General features: G+C 36.5%; 1 protein-coding gene across 2 annotated transcripts in view; it reads right to left on the reverse strand.

Annotated features, from left to right (window-relative positions):
• The window catches only part of LOC123530466 (trichohyalin-like), a 149,832-nt gene that overhangs the window by 35,469 nt on the left and 91,834 nt on the right, over nucleotides 1-22,529 (reverse strand). For both annotated transcript variants that reach the window (XM_053521380.1, XM_053521379.1), the window contains exons 34-49: nucleotides 20,196-20,351; nucleotides 19,767-19,922; nucleotides 19,068-19,280; nucleotides 18,419-18,581; nucleotides 15,312-15,490; nucleotides 14,813-15,033; nucleotides 13,956-14,095; nucleotides 13,114-13,238; nucleotides 12,294-12,486; nucleotides 11,955-12,097; nucleotides 10,156-10,363; nucleotides 9,851-9,927; nucleotides 7,141-7,326; nucleotides 5,930-6,070; nucleotides 5,197-5,346; nucleotides 4,425-4,529 (exon numbers count right to left, since the gene is read on the reverse strand). In XM_053521380.1, the coding sequence (XP_053377355.1) occupies nucleotides 4,425-4,529; nucleotides 5,197-5,346; nucleotides 5,930-6,070; nucleotides 7,141-7,326; nucleotides 9,851-9,927; nucleotides 10,156-10,363; nucleotides 11,955-12,097; nucleotides 12,294-12,486; nucleotides 13,114-13,238; nucleotides 13,956-14,095; nucleotides 14,813-15,033; nucleotides 15,312-15,490; nucleotides 18,419-18,581; nucleotides 19,068-19,280; nucleotides 19,767-19,922; nucleotides 20,196-20,351 (2,556 nt within the window). The remainder of the gene's footprint in view (nucleotides 1-4,424; nucleotides 4,530-5,196; nucleotides 5,347-5,929; nucleotides 6,071-7,140; nucleotides 7,327-9,850; nucleotides 9,928-10,155; nucleotides 10,364-11,954; nucleotides 12,098-12,293; nucleotides 12,487-13,113; nucleotides 13,239-13,955; nucleotides 14,096-14,812; nucleotides 15,034-15,311; nucleotides 15,491-18,418; nucleotides 18,582-19,067; nucleotides 19,281-19,766; nucleotides 19,923-20,195; nucleotides 20,352-22,529) is intronic.

Consider the following 22,529-nt stretch of genomic DNA (forward strand, 5'->3'; position numbering starts at 1 on the left):
AGCTTTAATGGTGGAGGAAGACCCCAGGTGCCCCTCTGTACATAATTTCATCACGAGCGGGCACCTGGGTAGAACCACCGACCTTCCGTAAGCCAGCTGGATGGCTTCCTCACGTGAAGAATTCTACGCCTCAAATGAGGTTTCGAACCCACATCGATGAGGGGCAAATGGTTTGAAGTCAACGACTCTAACCACTCGGCCACGGAGGCCCCCATGGTCAATGAAAGTCAGTTTTAAAATTGGTGTGCAAAACTGTTACATGTCATCCAAATTTCAAGACTGTATCTTAAAAAACAAGAAAGTAGGTCAGTAGGTCAAAGTCACAGTCAAGTGACCCCTAATCACTTGGGGTCATCAGGTTATTATAATTAAACAGTCTAGGAAATATGATCTGTTAATTTTTGAAGTATTTATTCCTATATAACTTATATAACAAGTGACCCCAGGGCGGGGCCTCTTTTCATCCCAGGGGCATAATTTGAACAATCTTGTTAGGAGATCCACTAGGTAATGCTACATACCAAATATCAAAGGCCTAACCTTGAGTTTTCAGACAAGAAGATTTTTAATTTTTTTCATAAATAACTCTATGTTAAATTTGGGACCCCCAGGGCAGGGCCTCTTTTCACCCCAGGGGCATAATTTGAACAATTTTGGTAGAGGAACACTAGGCAAGTCAACATACCAAAAGCCTATGCCTTGCAGTTTAAGGCAAGAAAATTTTAAAAGTTTTTTCCTATATACTAAGTCTATGTAAAACTTGAGACCCCCGGGGCAGGGCCTATTTTCACCATAGGGGCATAATTTGAACAATTTTGGTAGAGGACCACAAGGCAATGCAACATACCAAATATCAAAAGCCTAGGCCTTGCAGTTTCAGACAAGAAGGTCCTATATGTCTATGTAAAACTTGAGTCCCCCGGGGCAGGGCCTCTTTTCACCCCAGGGTTATAATTTGAACAATTTTGGTAGAGGACCACAAGGCAATGCTACATACCAAATATCAAAGGCCTAGGTCTTGTGGTTTTAGACAAGAAGATTTTTAAAGTTTTTTCCTATATAAGTCTATGTAAAACTTCAGACTCCCCGGGGCGGGGCCTCTTTTCACCCCAGGGGCACAATTTGAACAACCTTCATAGAGGACCATTTCATGATGTCACAAGCCAAATATCAAGGCTCTATGCCTTGCAGTTTTGGACAAGAAGATTTTAAAAAGTTTTTCCTTTCGGTTGCCATGGCAACCAGAGTTCTGCATGGAATTCAATTCTTTGAAAAATTTTGACTGATGACTGACAACTGACGATGGGCACTGAGCGGTCACAAAAGCTCACCATGAGCCTATGGCTCAGGTAAGCTAAAAACAACAGAGAGTTACGGAACCTGTACAATGTAAGTAAGATCATCACAGGGAACAAGTGTGTGAAGTTTCAATCCAATCTCACAGGTAGTTACTGAGATACCAGCTTACATACACATTATTGGGACACAGATGCTGACGCACAGGTGAATGCAATAACTCTACCTATTCTTTGAATAGTCTAGCTAATGAAAGAAGTAAGCTGCAAAAACACTTCATTTCATTGAGCAGAGGACATAGTGTGTAAAAATAAACATGCTTAAGTAGCAAATATCAAAAACATTCTTATTTTGAAAAGATAAAAGAAACAAACAAAAATCTAATACTGAAATGGAATGTGCTAAAGAGAGGTTAACAATGTGTAATAGCTTACGAGAAATTAAAACAAGAGCAACGCCTTGCGGGTGCAGACGCTCATCTGATTTTTTTGTCCCTGTATATTGTCCTACCATGATTTTCTAAGTCCAAAAAGGGCCATAACTTTTGCAAAAAGCAATGTAGAGTTATGTTTCTTGTTGTACAGAGTCAGCTTCTGACCATTGTTGTAAGTTTCAAAGCAATAGCTTTGATAGTTTAGGAGAAAAGTTGACCTAAACATAAAACTTAACCAAGAAATCTGATATTTTCTAAGTCCAAAAGGGGCTATAATTCTTGCAAAAAGCAGGATGGAGTTATGTTTCTTGCTGTACAGAGTCAGCTATTGATGGTGAACAAGTGTTGCAAGTTTTAAAGCAATAGCTTTGACAGTTTAGAAGAAAAGTTGACCTAAACATAAAACTTAACCAGGCAATGCCGATGCCGATCAAGTGATTAACTCATCATTTTAAAAAAAAAAATCAGATGAGCTAAAAATCATTAACGGTAGAATCTGATTTATATTTCAGGAAAAAATAAGTAAACAAATATCAAACAAGTCTAGAGCAAACAGTCAGACAAGCTATTTCTGTTCAACTACAGGGAGCTCGGTTGTATTAGATAGTCAGGCCTAAAAAGAAAAAATTCTTTGTTTCTGGTAAGATGCTAAAAAAATTAGGGTAGGTAGGTCGGAAATTTTTTTTTGGAATTTTTTTTTATTAAGGGAGACTTTTCGGAAATTATTTTTGTGTCAAAAATGAATATAAACTAGAGCTATCACTAAAGGTGATGAATGTACCCCCCGCATGCACTGACACAGTACATTGCAATTTGACGCACACAAGATTGCATAATTATGTGGACTGTATGTATATAGACTGTATGTATACAGTATAGTAACAAAAAACAAAGTCCATTAACTATGCAGAATATTTATCTAAAAGAATGTAACATGCACCATGCACAACTAGGGTTGGTACTGATCACTTGTGTGAAGTTTCATTAAATTGTGTGCAAGGGTTTAGTAGATTAGGCACGCACAAGATTGCATATGCAGACTGTATGTACATAGTATGTTAACAAGAAACAAAGTCCCATAACTCTGCAATTTTTGTCGCTGAAAGAACCTAACATGCCCCATGCACAACTACTGTTGTTACTGATCACTTGTGTGAAGTTTCATTAAATTATGTCAAGGGGATGAGAAGAGATGGTGCGCACAAGATTGTGTCTATGTATATAGTATACTAACAAAAAAACAAAGTCCAATAACTTTGCAAATTTTTTTCTGAAAGAACCTAACATGCCCCATGCACAACTACTGTTGTTACTGATCACTTGTGTGAAGTTTCATTAAATTGTGTCAAGGGGATGAGGAGAGATGGTGCGCACAAGATTGTGTCTATGTATATAGTATAGTAACAAAAATCAAAGTCCCATAACTCTGCAAAATTTTTTTCTAAAAGAACCTAACATGCCCCATGCACAACTACTGTTGGTACTGATCACTTGTGTGAAGTTTCATTAAATTCTGTCAAGGGGATAAGGAGAGATGGTGCGCACAAGATTGCGTCTACGGACAGATGGACAGACAGACAGACAGACAACTTGAAACCAGTATACGCCCCTTTACAACTTTGTTGTCGGGGGGTACAATAAGGGGGTTATGCCTTTAGAGCATCAGTAAGTTGATTTCTAACATCACTGACCATGTTTAAAGCACAGAAAGTGCAGCAACTTTTTGTTAAAAAGTTGAAAAAAATATTCTCCAAGGCCATAAAAACATTTAGGGTTGGGCCAAAAATTTAGGGTAGGTCGGGATACCGGAAACAAAGAATTTTTGTTTTTTACGCCTCATCAGCGTATCACTGCAAAACTTCATTCTTATGTGCATGTAGTTTTTTACCAGCTGTTGTTTCACAAGTATCTTCTCTTGCTTTTTATCATGATATAAATATTGAAGACATCATAAATGCAATTTGTTCCTTCAGTCATGTTAGGGATAGGATTGAACATTTTTTGAGTTATATAACAATGAGTGGCAATTTATTCCTTGGACTTGCACAAGAAACAAGCAACTTTCTAAACTGATGTGGCACTAGTGAAATGGTAGTGTCAGAAATGAAACATTTACTGAGCCTATGCCCCAAATACAAGGGTGATTCTTTAAATTGCAATAATGAAACATTTACACAAAAAAATCCAGCAAACTTTCAACATCCTTGCTGAATACAATTCAAACATTTCTTTGGAGCAATCTTAAAATCAATGCACCAAAATGATCTAAAGTGAAACAGCACTCGCTCAAGCACTCAGACTCTATCAGACTTGTGGCCCCCACCAGTATTTCTTATATTTTCTATGTTTGGACGGTTGCTAACCCTGGGTAACTACATTATTTTGCTCATTCTCTTCTGACTTTAAGCAATCTGTCGTTTTACTGCAGAATTTGCTTATCAAACCACAAATTTCTAACACTATACTGTGAAACCTTTTAAATTATGAGCATGATATGGGACTGGTATATGTTGCTCTAATCTTTATTACTACAATATCTATTGCAAAATGAATTATAACAGAGACTAATTCCAATATCAAGTTCAATTTACAATTTAAAATATTAATGTCCTGAACAGACTCAAACTGTTCTATATTGTAATGGTTTTCTGTCTACGCCCAAGACTTAACAACACTGTTTATTCTATATTCATACCTGCTGTGATTTCATCAGAATGGTTTTCTGTCTATGCCCCAGACTGAGCACCTCTGCAGCCTCCTCTTTTTGTTTCCCTTGCCTGGCTTCCAGTCTTCGCCTCAACTGTCAAAATAATAAAGGGAAGTAACTTCTCTTTGAATATTCCTAGTTTACCTTATACATGTACACACAAATATACCTTAGGATATCCAGTAGTATATTTATCTTTTTTGCTTTGAGTTTGCCTTTTTCCAGAAAAAGTATATATATATATATATGTTTGTTTGTTTACAGCATGAAGTCCTGCGTTGAAACTGGAAACCAGTCTTAAAACACTAGTATCTGACTGGTTGTTCTTAGCTCGATCTTGAAACTGACCAATGAAAAGGCTATACTCTGAGACTGGTATTTCATAACATTGGAACTTTTATCTTATTTGATAACAAAATCCAGCAAACATATCTTACACCTGAGAACATCAGATTTCTGATATCCAGGTTATGGGTAAAATGATCAATGAAGACCTCTCTTAAAACAGTAAGAAAATATCTAAGACTGGCTTACAGTCCCTGAAATTCCTTTTGAAATTCCTTTTTTTATATATTAGTTAACCAAATAACTAGACACGTCTATGGAAAATCTCTTTTAGGAGTTTTTGGAGTGACTCCTATGTTTATGGGGATTTTACATTAAGATGTACAGAAGTACCCTGCTCTAACAAGGTAAAGTAGTTATATACTGAATGAGCTAGTGTAAATATTATTTTTGTAAGGATTTTGTATGCTGTTACCATTTCCTCCTGTTTCTTCTGTTGTGCTGAGATTTTGTTCTGGAGGTTTCTCTGTTGCTGTGTCATCTGTGCGAGGAAAGCTTGTTTCTGGTCCTCCGTGATGTCCACATCTACAACAGTCTTCTCTCGCCGCATTCCACCAAATGGTGGCTGTGGACAACAAAGGTGATTACATATGTCATCTTGTGGTTATAAATAAGAGAAATTTAAGGAACAATGAGTTCTGACAACATGCAGTACAAAAGAACCTCTACAATCAGAAACCCGTTTTAACCACACAATCTCAAAATCAGAGAAATCAATCTTGAGAGGATTCTTGTTTAGAGGGGTTACTTCCAACTAAATGTTCTTATTCCTAAACACAGTTTATCACTTAAAGGAGTTTCCAATTTGCTAGGATTAAAGTTTAAAGGTGTTCCACTACACAAGTAGTAATTATAATATTTGGCAATGACAAAAATGCTAACCAACTTGAAAAACAGAAAGGAAATGGAGAATATTGAGGTTTTTGCATTTGTACAATGTAATGTATAGGTATAAAGAAATACCTTAAGTTTATTAAAATTGTCAGTTATCTTAAATGAATGCCTCACTACACTTCAATGGCTTTAAACTTCTAAACTCATTCCTAAAAATACTTCAATATTACTTAGATATTCAGAAAAAAATTGAAACACAAATCTTACAAAAAAAGATTTCCAATTTAAATCATATAGCTAAGTGTTTCACTCACCAATGGAGTGTCATTGCTGCTCCTCTGACTGGGTGCTCTTCTGTCATCATACATATCCAGAGTGCTCTCCCTGTCTAACTCTTCTCTCATTGTCTTTGCCTCCTTCCTAGCATCCCGTCTTTCTCTCAGTTTATGTTGTAACTGCAAATTTGTAATAGCATATTTAAAGCAAAATATAAATGACCTTCTGAATACTTTTTAGCATAATGCAGTTAAATCATATCTAAAGACATCAGTAGATCAAAATAAATATATTTATCACATATCTGACGTCGTGGGAGTGAAATAAAGCCATTACATAAATTTGATAATACACTAATGTAATAAAGCTTTGATGTTGACGGGGTTTTAAGTATAGGAGACGTTCCAATTGACTTCGTCTGTAATACGTAAAGAAAGAAGATTTTTTTATGTTTCAACAGGAAAAGCTTACATGTGATAAAAAGAATATAACACTTGGGTCTTTCCACATTGAATTTATTAAACTTGTTGAATAAAATTATAAAATGCTCGGCACAGCCTCGCATTTTTTTTTTTTTATGCAATTTGTTTAATAAATTCCATATGAAAAGACACTCATGTAATACGGAATCAATGCTATTGCGATAAAAATCGGGATCAATCCCTCTACAGTAACATGCGATATATACTGAATGAGATATACTATACGTTTTTTTCTTGTGCGTATTAAGCATCCACATAACTTGTCCGAACCGCAACGTCTTGCACATCAGTAGAAATATGTGCAGTATTGTTTTTTATTCCAAAATCTACCTTTAAATTGATACAAATGCATATTTCAGGGCAAGATGATGGACTGTACTGATTCCTAATTGAGGCATTGCCTTATTTCACATTATTATCCATATATGTATACTCCACTATTGTTGGTTTAATTTCACAAGAATAAATGTCAAATTGTATGACATGACTTGCTGATTCAACAAGTATGTTGTGTACCCCCATCACAAACATAGTGCACAATTTTTATAGAAAAGTAAAAAAAAAAATAAGACATGACCTCCTGTACTCTACCTTATAAGACTGCGCACATGAAAAGGATGAAAATAATAAAAGTCAAACACACCAAGTGCATGTTTTATATGGACAGGGTCAAGTTGTAGAAGTTGTCCTATCCTCAATAAGTGAATATCCAGAAGCAAGAAGCAGTTTAAGTATACATGCCAAGACAGCAACATGTTTATTTTTACCATGTTAGATTGTTTTCCTTTCTCCTCAGCCACAGAAGCCTCTAACTGTTTCATCTGATCTTCCGCTTGTTTGAGCAGTTGCCTTGCTGCCAGATCCTCATAGTCATGTTGCTCACGTGACATCCTGTGAGCTTCAAGTTTGCGTAGCACTGCAGCTTTCTGAGCCTCCTTCTCTGCCAATAATCGCTGAAATTTAACAGGCAAATAAGATCATGTTGTTTGTCTGAAGAATCTGTGTGCAAAGTTTTATATTTATTTTTGTTCATATATTGTATAATGAAAGTATCATGTCAAACTCACAGTCTGTGAATCCTTCAGAAAACAGACTTTGTTACCAAAGCTTTACACAGGAAATCAACAACTTCCACACTATAAATCAAGGCTAAGACAAAAAGACACAAAATGTTCAACTTTGTATTCTAGTATCATCAAATAAAACATTTAAAAGACATTAAGACCTAAGTTTTGATTAATTTAAACTTAATATTTATTTCACACTGATTAAAAAAATAATTTTAGGTTTAATTTCTGTCTGCTTCTTGTAATTCCAGTACTCGCACCTTACTAAGGAAATTTAGACACTTTAATGATTGCCCTCATTCCAATCAATTCCCACTGTGTCAATAGTTACATGCCTGGCTTGCTTAAATGCTCATCACGTTAAGAGCTGTAGCTCCTCAGGTTCCGACACAAACAATGACAGCTTTGAGTTTTGCTAACTGGGTTTGCTAAGTACAGTCTATCCTGTTTATAGCAGACATCGAAGGGACTGACTTAAAGTGATCACTATAGACAGGTATCGATGTAGGCCATCAACACTGGTTTAAAACTTAATTATGCTTATTATGAACATATATTTTACATTTATACTACTGTACAAGTTCCTATACTTGGCATGTCCAATCATCCTACTAAGTTTCAACATTCTGGGCCTAGTGGTTCTCAAATTATGAATAAGAATTGGAAACAGTTTTCCATGTTCAGGCCCCTTTGACCTTGACCTCTGATTGAGTGACCCCTAAATCAGTAGGGGTCATCTACTCTGCATGTCCAATCATCCTATTAAGTTTCAATATTCTGGGTCAAGTGGTTCTCAAGTTATTGATTGGAAAGAGTTTTCTATGTTCAGGCCTTGTGACCTTAACCTTAGCTCAAGTGACCCTAAAAACAATAAGGGTCGTCTACTCTTTAAGTCCTAATATCCTATGAAGTTTGAAGGTTCTGGGTCAAATGGTTCTCAAGTAATTGATCAGAAACCGTTTTCCATGTTCTGGTCCCTGTGACCTTGACTTTTGATCAAGTATCCCAAAAAGCAATAGGGATCATCTACTCTACATGTTTAATCATCCTGTGAAGTTTCAACATTCTGGGTCAATTGGTTCTGAAGTTACTGATCAGAAATTGTTTTCCATGTTCAGGCCCCTCCTTGCCCTTTGATCTTGTAACCACAAAAATAATAGGGGTCATCTTCTCTGTAAGCCCTATTAAGTTTGAAGGCTGTAGGTCAAATGGTTCTCCAGTTATTGATCGAAAATGAAGTGTGAAGGACAGACGGCCCCTGTGACCTTGACCTTTGATGGAGTGACCCAAACAAGGAGCTGCGTTCAATAAACACTTGATGCCCCCAGTGGCATCCTTGTCGATAGATTTTGCAACTAAGTCCAAAACGAGGTCAAGGTCAAACTGAGGTCAGGTGATGTTTGAAGATGCGGAATGGTCACAGGTTACACCTGTATTAGTATCAATTCATTCTTGTAAGGGGTATTGATGCTAGACGAAACAGTCCCATTTGGTTAACCAAGAAATGGCCCATATAAAGCAACCTAAGTCCAAAATGAAGTCAAGGTCAAACTGAGGTCAGGTGATGTCTGAAGATGAGGAATGGTCACAGGTTACATCTGCATTAATATCAAGTCATTCTAGTAAGGGGTACTGATGCCAGACGAAATGGTCCCATTTTGTTAACCTCGTACGTACGTACGTACGTACTGACGAACGAACGAACAGACAGACAGGACAATCACTATATGCCTCCAGCATCAGTAGATGCTGGGGGCATAAAAACAATAGGGGTCATCTACTCTGTAAGTCCTATCACCCTATGAAAATTGAAGGTTCTAGGTGAAATAGTTTTCAAGTTATTGACAGAAAATGGATTTCCATGACCTTTAATAGAGTGACCCCAAAGTCAATAGGGGTCATCTACACTGCATGTCCAATCATCCTATGAAGTTTCAACATTATGGGTCAAGTGGTTCTCAAGGTACTGACCAGAAATGGTTTTCCATGTTCTGGCCCCTGTGACCTTAACCTTTAATAGAGTGACCCCCAAAATCAATAGGGGTCATCTACTCTGCATGACCAATCATCCTATGAAGTTTCAGCATTTTGGGTCAAGTGGTTCTCAAGTTACTGATCGGAAATGGTTTTCCATAAACAATAGGGGTCATCTACTCCATAAGCCCTGCCACCCTATGAAGATTGAAGGTTCTGTGTCAAATGGTTTTCCAGTTATTGATTGGAAATGAAGTGTGACGGAAGGACGGATGGACAGACAGAGCAAAAATAATATGTCTCCCCCAGTGAAATTACAACATGAAAATCTATGCAGCCGGAATATTTTCTTAAAAATTAGGTCATGTTGCATAAGCATTTCATGCGTGTGACATGCCTCAGTAGGGTAGGGAAAACACTGTCATACACTAAATACCTGTTTTTGTTCGTCAAACTGACGCATTATTTCTCTTCTGATTGCCTCCATGTCAAATTCCTCCCCTTTCTCTTGCGCTGAAAATAAAAGAAAATTATCATCAGCAGCTCAAAGGGTTACAGTCTTATCTTCTATGGACACTTTATTTATAACCCTAAGTTACTTTAATACTATCATGTTTAAGTTATGGATTCATTATTTATTGCAATTATGATTATTTCCATATAAAGGTATCTTTAATGGTTAAAACCCCCTTACAAATGGTTCTGTAACAAAGAAGGAAATAATACACATTAATGCTGTACCTTTCTGTATAGCATTCTGTATCTCCTGCTCCAAACCTTGCTCCAGTTCAGCAACAGCATTATTGTATTTCTCATTTATATCATCTTCTTCTTCTGACGCAGTGAGAGAGTGTGACACGTGGAACACTGTACGTGTCAGATTGTCAAACCAACCCTCTCTACATGCCACATGCTGACCTTTACGCACATCTTTCAGAACTTTATCATTCTGAAAATTTTGTAAGAAAAATTTGGGCACTTCATGGTAAATTTGTGCAGATTTACAGAAAGTAAACTTGTACATTTATACCTTGCTAACATATTACATAAAACATATACTGAAAATTATGAATAGTACTAAATTAAAAAGTATGTAGATTTTCTGTATAAAAATCAAAGGGCTGTAACTCAATCTGAAAAAGCCATAATTTAAACTCAATTTCTGTATTCATTTATAAAAAGTTGTTTTTTTGGCCTAAGGTTCATGGACCCATAATGACATCAGCAAATATTAGGTATTCTCCGAATGTGAATTCATCATTCTCCATTTTTCACAAAAAGCTATATAAGTATTAGGCTACATTTACGTCCAGACTGCTAAATTGTGTAATAAGAGAATGTAATCACACAGAACTTGTCAAGTGTCATTACTGGTCCGCCACCTTAAATACATATTATTTTGGCATAACTTGCCATAACAGCAGTCTGAATAGTTTAACTGGATATGAAGAATGATGTCTTGCAAAGTACATACATGTACACTCAAACTTTGTTCGCTCAAACTCGGTGGGACTGGCAAAATTTGTTCATCATATCAGTTGTTCCAGCCATTGAATAATATATATTATTCATGGATTTTGCTGGGACCTGATGATGAGTTCAAGCGGATGGGGTATTCAAATTGTCCGAGTTTAAGCAAACAAAGTTTGACTGTATATAAACTTTGAACCTAAAATGAATGGGAATTTTACTACTTCATTGGGATTAAATTTCCTGGATTTAACTCAATCTTGAAATTCTTGAACATGAGTCCCCTACAAATATTAATGTCTTTACAGCACCTGTGTATCACAAATGGATTAAATCCATTCATCCTTTCAAACATTATTGAATGGACATCAACATTTTGCTAAATTCTATGTCAGTAAAGGGCCATAATTCCACTAAAATTGGTGGCTTGTAACTAAAATTGAACATGGCATTAATTTTATGATAGCATACCTGCATACTTAAAAATAATTCAATCCATTCAACTGTTCAAGACCTTTAGAATAGAAATTTTACCACATTTTAAGTTGAAAATGGGCAATAACTCATGGACTGTAACCGGAATGAAACTTGGCTTGCATCTTATAATCATAAAACTATCTATCAAGAAAAATACCATTTTTCCTAGCTATTTATCAAATGAATATGAACACTTTGCTGTACCTATAATTCTGGCAGGAATAACTGTATTGTAACCAAATTCATCCTCAATCTGTCCTGTATGATTGTATACCTGTGTACCAAAAATGAAGTCAATCGATCCCTCCTATCCACAATTATTAGAGAAGCTTGGACGGACAGATGGGCCAGACAGACATGGTGACTCTAGTATACCCCCTCCTAAACTTTGTTTACCATCCAGATGGCTTACGGAAGGCCGGTGGTTCTACCCAGGTGCCCGCTCCTTATGAAATAATGCACAGAGGGGCACCTGGGGTCTTCCTCCACCATCAAAGCTGGAAAGTCGCCATATGACCTATGTGTCGGTACGACGTTAAACCCAACAAAATAAATAAATTGTTTACAGGTTTATAAATACAGTTTTCAATTACCTGGTCATCTAACAGTCTCTGTAAAGCTCTACCCTCTGCTGTTTGTTTCTCCTGTAGATCAGTTACCAAGGCAACCTCCACTTCCTCTTCCTGTGCCTCAAAACTTAGGTCAGATCTATGCTGCTGAAGCAGACGTCTCTCCACTGACAGAGTGAAAAAGAATAAAATAATGACCTGACATGCCCAAAATTACAATATAAACAACAATGTCAAATATCATTATAACTCTCATTTCTGGATAATTTATGTTTATGCTGGTAATATATGAAGAAATATACTTATATAAATGAAGTATTGCACAAAATGCTGCAATACTTACACCACTATGTAAAGGCATACCTTCTAATCTATATACTAAAGCATCAGTAAGAATTTTGAGCTGGTCAGATCTGTTCTTTGCTACATCAGACATGTGTTTCTGACTCTGCTCGGCTGTTAAATTTTCCTCGTTTAACTCTGACACTTGTTGCACCGATCTCTTCCTCCATTTCAAATGCTCCTGCTCCAGCTTTGTTAACTGTGATTTCAATTCCTGTGAAATAAAACAAAACATAAAAGACCTTCAGCAATTAATAGAAAAATGTGTCAAATTCTACCATGTCAGCCTTTTCATAATATATATCAATATTATTACCGGTATATTGCAGATAAAATAAAAATCACAATTAAGGCTGAGATTTCACAAAAATACATGTATAAGGTTCAAGTCATCAAATGTTTAGATAAATGACATATTTTTGAAAAACCATGTGACACTGTACAATACAGTGAACATTAACATAAATAAGTAGTAACTAACATAATTAAACTAGGATGACACTTTAGCATAAAGTAATCAGGGTTTGTATTCATCAATGTTTTAAGTCTGACATTAAGACATGCTAAATTTTCCTCTGGCTGTGTTGTTGTTGAATTAACGCAGATAGTGATGAACATTTGCACAAATGAGTATTCCTCTGTAATGGACAGTTCAGCTCAATGTAATCAGTATAAGTTTGCTATAAACTGTATCATGGCATTTTGAATAATTGCCATTCTTATGCCATTCTTATGTCAAAGTCCACATTTCAGACCTTAAACACTGATAACCTGGTGTGAGACAACTGATGTTAGATCAGAAATCTCTGTGACATTGCTGAGGAAAGGTTTTGTAAGCTACCTCATCAGGCTTTCCATCAGCCCTCTTGTCAGACTTTGCTAGTTCCAGAATTGCCATCAACATATCCGTCTCCTCATAATGTTTGTCTTCTAATGTAGTAAACAATGCTTCATGTATATTCCGCTCTGAAAGTCACAATTTCCTTCTGTGAATAACATAAGTCTTGGTTAAAGTTTGATTTTTTGTCAAATTTCTAGTAAAGTCCTGTCATAGTGCTTGTTATATTCTACACACTTTTAGAGAAAAATTTTGTCTCACATTTAAATTTTTTATTTCTTGTAACGTATAAACAGAGTGTCTTCCTGAACATTGATTGTACGACTGTGTACCCACTTCCTAGGCATAAGAAGACTTGCAGTTTTTTAAATGTGGAAGAAGACACCAGGTGCCCGTTTGAGCATTGTTTCAGGCAATGATTAACTTAAGTATGGAACAGTAGATTTCTATCCAAAGATCACGAATATATATCGAAACTAGAACACATAGTGACATATTTCTCTCTTTTAATAAATAAAACAAACTGGAATAAAATATTCCCTGTTAAATGTTATTTGGTGTAAAACAAGAATCTTGTTTTGTATGAAGAAAATGTATCAGTTCTAACTTGTTTTCCACAAATAACTGACAACTTCCCCAAACATACAAGAGGTGGAGGACAAATCTTCATAGAGATCATTTTACCTCACCTAGAATTACAATTGTGGCCTCTGGATTTACAGCCTTGTGCTCTATTTACTAGTACATGTATTCTCAATGAGCCGATTATCATAATACTGCTCGGAGTATCTGTTGCAGGTCCAGTGTGTCAGTATACATGAAAACTGACCAAAACTTAAGCTTACCTTCAGAATCTTTGACAACATCCTCTAGAGCTGATATCTCTTCATCTTCCTTCTTTGTTTGTTTCTGTTGTTTCTTCTGTTTTCTGGCTTCCAGTCTTTCTTTTGCCACGTTTCTCTGTCTTTCACGTTCTGCTGTAATCCTACAAAATATTCAAGTAAAAATAAAGGCAAGTATAACATTTTGGTGACTACTTTAGGATGTACTAAATATTTTGTTTTAGAAAAGGGGAATTAACATCTAAAAAGCACTGGTTAAATTGAAAGTGAAGAGATCTGTAAAAAACATCTTATATCCATGTTCCCTTTATATACCGACTTTAAACCAAAACTTTCTTGCTGAAAAATTTGAAAACTATTTATTGACCTGATATTTCATTACTCTGAGTTACATCAATTTTTTTCCCATTTTTCTTGTCTGCTAAGTTTGTAGAGGCTGTGCCCCAGTTTAGGGTGAATCAGTATTTTGGAATTGCTTGACGGCAAGTACTCAGTCATGAAGTACAGAAGAACAGAATTCTGATATTAAAGTAATGGTATAATTCCCTGTAAGTTAATATGACATCAAAATGCCTTGAACATTTCTTTCATTTTCAAAGAGTTGTAAGTGTCAAATGGGGACTGTCCGGAACAACAAAATTCATAGTAAGTTACGCTGACCTAAAGCAATTTTTTAGCCACTTCACATACGAAAACACCATACTGTGTCATTCAAAAGTTTTCTTTATTTTCACATAATTCTACCTAAGAGCATGTACATATACCTTAAAATATGATAATAATGCAGAACACATTTCGTCTACTTGTAAGTATCATGAAATAAGTAAATTTCAGGTGATTTCATAAACAGAAAAACAAACCCCTTTTCACGTCTTCTCTCCTCCTCCTTAGAGCTATGTATAATCATCACAATCTCATTTAACTTCTCTCCTTTCTTCATTCTACGCTCATCTCTCTTCAACTTGGCCAGCTCAATCTGGCGATGACGTTCTCGAGATGACTTGTCCTTCTGGTGTGATAATGTTTTCAGTAACTTTGCTTTCTCATCATCAAAATTCTTCTGCAGATCTTCTAGAATGTTCTGGAAAACGTAGACCAAAAGGTAAAATCATGGGAGCTCTAAAACTGTACATATTTAGATTACTGTTAATTTCAACTTACATGCCTTGCTGGCTCTTGTTGTAGTTTTGGTGATTATCTTTATCAGGTCATAGTGCACATGTACATTAAGAGTTATTTTATCCCTTCCAAATGAAGAGTATTTCAACATAACTTATTTTGATATATCCACAAGTTAAATGCTTGGAACAATCCACCTTTGCGAACAACTTATTCAACAGAATCAAAATGTTGCCTCACCCTCCTTTTCTGCCTCATTTCAGCTGCCTCCTCCTCTTCTACAATCGCATTGACTGTTGCATCGTCTGCTGCAAGACCCTCAGCCTCTCTCTCGGCTTTCAGCTGTTTACGTCTTTTCATTCTCGCTTCAAGTCTCTCTCTCTGTTGCTGCTCATTTTCCACAAGGAAGTCATCCAACACTGTATGATAAAAATAAGAACAAATGTATAATCTGCATTACTTAGCTGCAGTGGCAAGAACCAGCAATTTTCAACAAAAACAAGTGCTGTCTCCACTATTCAAAGGCTTGTCAATAAAATGGATTTTATAATAGTACTGTTACGACTATGTCACAGTAAGGGTCAAAATTATAAAACCTGCTGTAATTTACCAGTACTTACAATGGCAGAAATTTGTATGTATTTACACACTAAGTACAAAAGGGGCATACCCAGTAGTTCTGTTGAAATACAAGTCCAAGATATGTGACCTTATACACTGACCCTTAACATAGCTTAGTAGTCTCAACCCAATAGTCCTAGTACTGAGAAAGATTTTAAGCTGCATGCAAAACAAGTAGACAAATGGGTATAATTCTGTTAAAATATAATTCAGAGTTATTGAACTTGGCCCAGTAACCATATGCAATGACCCCAAGACATGTGTGAAGTTTCAATACAATAGCCCCCAAGTACATACAAAGGCAGAAAATTGTACCCTGTAGTAACACATGAGTTTTCTGAGTATAAAAAGGCACATAATTTTGTTAAAATACAAGTTAAGACTTCTAGGACCTGGACCTGTGACTATATTTACTGACCCTAAAGATGTGTGAAGTTTGAATCCAATGTATCAATGCATTGCAAAGATAGTTATCATTTTGAATAATTTTAATCAAATTTCAAAGTTAACAAGAGTGCAAGAATGTCACAATATACGCCCGTCACAGCAAATTTCTTTACTCTAGCACCTGTATTTGCAAATGGAATTTTAATTTTGTAGTTGTTTAGTAATAACTAAGTGTTTTGTTTTTCTAAGTCCACAAAAAAACTCCTTACCAGGTAGAGATGACTTAAAATACACCTAAAATTGGAAAGTAACATCTATGTTGTACCACAGAAAAGTGGTCTTGGTTTTTCCCTACGGTCAATTATAAAAAAGTTACAATATAAGTTATTTATAGTAACAACTAAGGGAAGTTAATCTTAAAAAAAAAAAAAAAAAAAAAAAAAAAAAAATCAAAAAAAAAATTGTAAGTCCACACAAAAATCTTTACCAGGTAGAGACTGGTCAAAATACACCTCAAAATTGGATGTAGCATGCATGTTGTACTACAGAAAAGTGGTCTCAATTTTTCCCTACGACTAGTAATGAAAAAGTTACAATATAAGCTATTTATAGTAACAACAAAGGGAAGTAATTCTAAAGAAGGGAACTGCGCATGACACTTCGTCTCATGATGGTGTATAGTTGTGTCAAGTTACATCAAAATCCCTCTATGCATGAAGAAGAAATGCTTCGGACAAAGTCATTCTTGTATCTGACCTTTGGCCTCTAAGTGTGACCTTGACCTTAGACCTAGGGACCTGGTTCTTGCGCATGACACTACGTCTTGTGGTGGTGAACATTTGTGCCAAGTTATATCAAAATCCCTCTATGCATGAAGAAGAAATGCTCCGGACAAGGTTTTCATTCTTGTATCCTTTGACCTCTAAGTGTGACCTTGACCTTAGACCTAGAGACCTGGTTCTTGCGCATGACACTCCGCCTCATGGTGGTGAACATTTGTGCCAAGTTATATCAAAATCCCTCTATGCATGAAGAAGAAATGCTCCGGACAAAGTTTTCATTCTTGTATCCTTTGACCTCTAAGTGTGACCTTGACCTTAGACCTAGAGACCTGGTTCTTGCGCATGACACTCGCCTCATGGTGGTGAACATTTGTGCCAAGTTATATCAAAATCCCTCTATGCACGAAGAAGAAATGCTCCGGACAAAGTTTTCATTCTTGTATCCTTTGACCTCTAAGTGTGACCTTGACCTTAGACCTAGGGACCTGGTTCTTGCGCATGACACTCCTTCTCATGATGATGAACAATTGTGCCAACTTTAATCAAAATCCCTCTATGCATGAAGAAGATATGCTCCGGACAAAGTCATTCTTGAATTTGACCTTTGACCTCCAAGTGTGACCTTGACCTTAGACCTAGGGACCTGGTTCTTGCGCATGACACTCCGTCTCATGATGGTGAACAACTGTGCCAAGTTTCATCAAAATCCCTTCATGCATGTAGAAGATATGCTCCGGACAAGGTCTGTGGACGCCGCCCGCCCGCCCGCCCGCCCGCCAGGGGCGTTCCCATAATACGTCCCGTTTTTCAAACGGGCGTATAAAAAGGGGCATAACTTTGAAAATATTGCTGACAGACTAACTTCCCTTGTCACACATGTGCACACTGTCACTATATGCAAGTATTCCAAGTCTCAGTTGAATATCTTTGATAGTGTTCAAGATATTTGACATTATCAAAAACTTTAACCAAAATTTTTAAGTTAAAAAGGAGCATAACTCTGAAAATATTGCTTACAGAGTAATGTCCCTTGTCAAACACGTGCACACTGTCACTATATGCAAGTGTTCCAAGTCTCAGTTGAATATCTTTGATAGTGTTCAAAATATTTGACATTATAAAAAACTTCCAACCAATGCCGACGCCAGGGTGAATAGTATAGCTCTCCATATTCTTTGAATAGTCGAGATAAAAAAGGCAAACAGACTTTCTTTTCTGAAAGAAGTCTGTGCAGAAATTTAGTTTGGCTGAAACCATTCTGGAGCAGAAGTAAAGTAAAAAAAAAACAACATGGTGCTAATTTCAGAGACTGGGAAAACAAATTTTGTCGCCATTTGTGGACAGGAGGTGAAACTAACATTCATTGATCAGTCTCAATCACACTGAATAATCATTTTATTGAAAAAGACATACCCAGTCAATGTCGGAAATGGTACAAAAATGTTGCCTTTATTGCTTTTTGCTCTTGCCTACAAAGCTTATATTTTATTAAAAATGGCATTAAAAATTCTATCTTCCTTTAAATATGTTCTCTGTTTCAAAATAACAACAACTCACATTTTTCATTTTCAAGATGGCTTCCAATGATATTAGCAATTTCATCCATCTTGCCTTCTCGCCGAAGCTGTCTTTCCTTCAGTTTCAAGTCAATCAATTTTTTCTGTCTCTGTTTCTCTGACATTCTGTTCCATTCTGCTTCCCCATGTTCCTTTATCAATGCCTGAAATTGTAGAAATGTTTTATCATCATAAAGTTATTTTTAAGTCTTGAGTGGAGAATGTGAGGACTAGAACTAACTTTAAAACATATTTTGTTCCTTCTTGAAACATCAGTTAGAGCCAAGGTTAAAGTACATTTTAGTACTTTAGTACTTGCAAAACTGCTTTTGTTTATTTTGCTTTATTTTTCTTGTTGGGTTTAATATCGAGTCGACACAATTATAGGTCATATGGCATCTTTCCAGCTTTGATGGTGGAGGAAGACCCCAGGTGCCCCTATGCACATTATTTCATCACAGGCAGGCACCTGAGTAGAACCACTGACCTTCAATAAGCCAGCTGGATGGCTTCTCCACATGAAGAATTCAATGCCCTGAGTGAGGCCTGAACCAGCATCGGTGAGGGGCAGGTGATTCGAAGTCAGCGACCTTAACCACTCGGCCATGGAGGCCCCCAGTTTGTTTAAATGCATCATTTATATACATTACCTCCATAAGCAATTTGTCCTTCATAGCATCGTATTTCTCCTCAAGAGCTTTAACTACACTTGCATCAGTTGTCTCCCCTGATTCCTCTTCCTCTTCACTTTCATCTTCTGACCTTGACCTGTCTCCTAGCAACACAGCAGCAATGTTGTCACAGGAACTGTCTTTGTTCAGCATAGTTACAGCCCTATGAAGTTGCTGTAAACCTTTCAGATCCTGTCAAAAAAAAGTTTGTTATTTGATACTGGTTTAACATTGATTATGTAATGATGATCACATAACCTAGACTTCATAACAGTACTAATTGTTTTCCACGAGTAACTGACAAGATCTCTACATGCATCAGAGCTGGAGGATAAATGAAATCAGAGATGCTGTCTTCTTATCACAAAGTACACAATCTCATCCATGGATCAAACCAACAAACTCTTGAATGTGATTCATTGTACACTGTGCTAGCCAGGCCAGCATGAAGAAAGTACTGAGCTTTTTAACAACACTCTGAACACAGGGCTTGGAAACAAAAATATAACAATTCCTTCAACTGCCTTTTGAGACTAAGAAAAACTTTTTTCTATTTTGTTTAACAGGAACTGATTCATCAACAGCATTCTTTACCTAGAGTAAGTTTCACCATATAAATTTAGAGACAAAGGTACCCAGGACTATAAGAGATTAAAGAAAAGGTTAAAGATCAAGCACCTTATCTTGAAGGTCATTCAACAATCTTTGGGCTTCATGTCTCTGCTGCTCCTGAAGGTCAGCTAACAATTTAACCTGAAGGTCGTCATCTGTAACAATCTGACCTTTTGCTTCAGATTCACATCGTATTATCTCTAACATCACACTGATTGCATCCTGAAACATTTAAATATTTCTCGTAACTTTGGTTGACAATAAATTCCAAATAAAGTTGCAGTATTTAAATGCTGCTGCTTTTAGGAATGACAGATTCCATCTTTAGATAAAAATTCACAGGATTTGGACCACAAATAAATTGATAAATAATACAGATATGGTAACATTCAATCAAACTGTAGTTCTGGTCAGCAAAACAAATATCTTGATGGTATACTGAGGATTTATTTCTCATACAAGGATACCGGAATCTGCTTTTGTAATTAAATTTACCTTCAAAAGCTCCATCTGTTCTTTGAGATCCTTGTCATCTGAATTTTTCCAATTTTTGTACAGTTCATTAATTTCAAATATCCTGTCCCCTCGTTCATCATCGCTCATCTCCTTGGCAACTGTTCTCTGCTTGCTGTCTACACTCTCCTCCATCAACTGAAAGTAAACCAGTTGTCATTAATTATATATATGTATATACCATACAGGTATATAATTTATGCAAGTCTGTCATATTGCTAGATCTAAAATACTTCAAAGCAGGTTTTCTTCCATCACTTAACTGATTTACAGCTATGGCACTGGTAGACAATGTTTACAATAGGGAGAAAACCTAATAAAAGGAAATCAAGAAAAGCTAACTGGAGATCCCCTAAATGTTGCATATGATCATAAAATCTTTTGAGCTGTGCTATGATAAGGCATCTAAGTCTAAAAAACACTAGATGTGTTTCTATCAGACACTGGTGCCCCCACTTCCTGTCAGTGTATGTAGTTTCATGACTAGGTTAAATATTTGTAAGATTAATGCAACAGAAACTTTTAAGCACTTTATATGTATTTATCACCAAGTCAAGGGCAATAACTCTGGTTTGGCTGAGTGAAATCCCAAAAAGAACACTAGGTGCACAACTTAACATGCTACATAACTGTTCTATAATGTTTTATAACTCTATTACTTTTTGAGATACATGAAAAACTTGTATGCCCATATAAGGGCCATAACACTCATCTGGGTGAGTGAAATCTCAAAAAAATCTCAGGTGCACAACTTCACATGCTGAATAATATTCCTATTATGTTTCATGACCCTAGGTCAAATACATTTTACGATACAGGAAACACAAACTTTTATGCCCTTTTAGGATTTTTTTTTTCAATGGCCATAACCATGGTCTGGCTGATTGAAACCTTAAACAAAACTTCAGGAGCACAACTTCACAATCTAAACAAGAGCTCATAGAACATGAAATGCCCCCCTTGATGCATTCAGTAACTGCACATGGAACAAAAATCATTTGGTCACTGTGCACTGGACATTTGACATACTGACCTCATATCAATAATTATGGGTCAATTACCAGTCATAAGTGACATCTGTATCAAATATGATCTTAAACAAAACATTCTCTAGTTACTTGGTAAAAATGTTTTACTGTTCTGTGTCAATGTGACCTTGAACTTTGACCTACTGACCTCAAAATCATTAGGGGTCATCTGCTGGTCATGATCAACCTCCCTATTAAGTTTCATGATCCTAGCCCCAAGCATTCTCAAGTTATTGTCCGGAAACGGTTTAACTGTTCCGGGTCAATGTGACCTTGACCTTTGGCCTTAAAATCAATAGGGGTCATTTGCTGGTCATGGTCAACCTCCCTATCAAGTTTCCTGATCCTGGGCCCAAGTGTTCGCAAGTTATTGTCTGGAAATGGTTTAAATGTTCCGGGTCACTGTGACCTTGACCTTTGACATACTGATCTCAAAATCAATAGGGATCATCTGTGGGTCATGACCAACATCCCTATCAACTTTCATGATCCTAGGCCCAAGCGTTCTTGAGTTATCATCCTGAAACCGATTGGTCTACATACTGACCGACCGACATCTGCAAAACAATATACCCCTCCTTCGAAGGGGGACATAATAATAGTCCTATAATATTGCATAATCCTGACTGTCACTGTTACCTAGGCCCAAGCGTTATCAAGTTATTGTCCGGAAATGGTTTAATTGTTCCGGGTAACTGTGACCTTGACCTTTGACCTACTGACCTCAAAATCAATAGGGGTCATCTGCTTGTCATGACCAACCTTCCTATTAACTTTCATGATTCTAGACCCAAGCATTCTTGCATTATCATCCGGAAATCGATTGGTCTACATATCTACCGACCAACAAACCGACTGACATCTGCAGAACAATATATTCCTTCTTCGAAGGGAGGCATAATAATAGTCTTATAATGTTGCATAATCCTAGATCAAACACTTTCTGAGATGCATGCAACACAAATTTTCAGGCCCTTTTTATACATATTTTTGACCATGTAAAGGGCCATAACTCTGGTGAAATCCAAGTGCATATCTTCACATGCAGAGGCATATCTTCACATGCAGAGTGACAATCCTGTGAGGTCTGATGACTGGGTTGAAAACTTTTATGCATGACACAAATTCAGAAAGACAGATGGACATATTTTTGACTAAGTAATGGGCCTTAACTCTAGTCTGGCTGTTTAAAAATCCAAATTAAAACACCAGGCGCACAACTTCACATGCTGCGTGACAATCCTGTGAGGCGTTAGATGACTCTGGGTCAAACTATTTATGAGACATG

The sequence above is a fragment of the Mercenaria mercenaria genome, chromosome 13, assembly GCF_021730395.1.
Source record: "Mercenaria mercenaria strain notata chromosome 13, MADL_Memer_1, whole genome shotgun sequence".
NCBI lineage: Eukaryota > Metazoa > Mollusca > Bivalvia > Venerida > Veneridae > Mercenaria > Mercenaria mercenaria.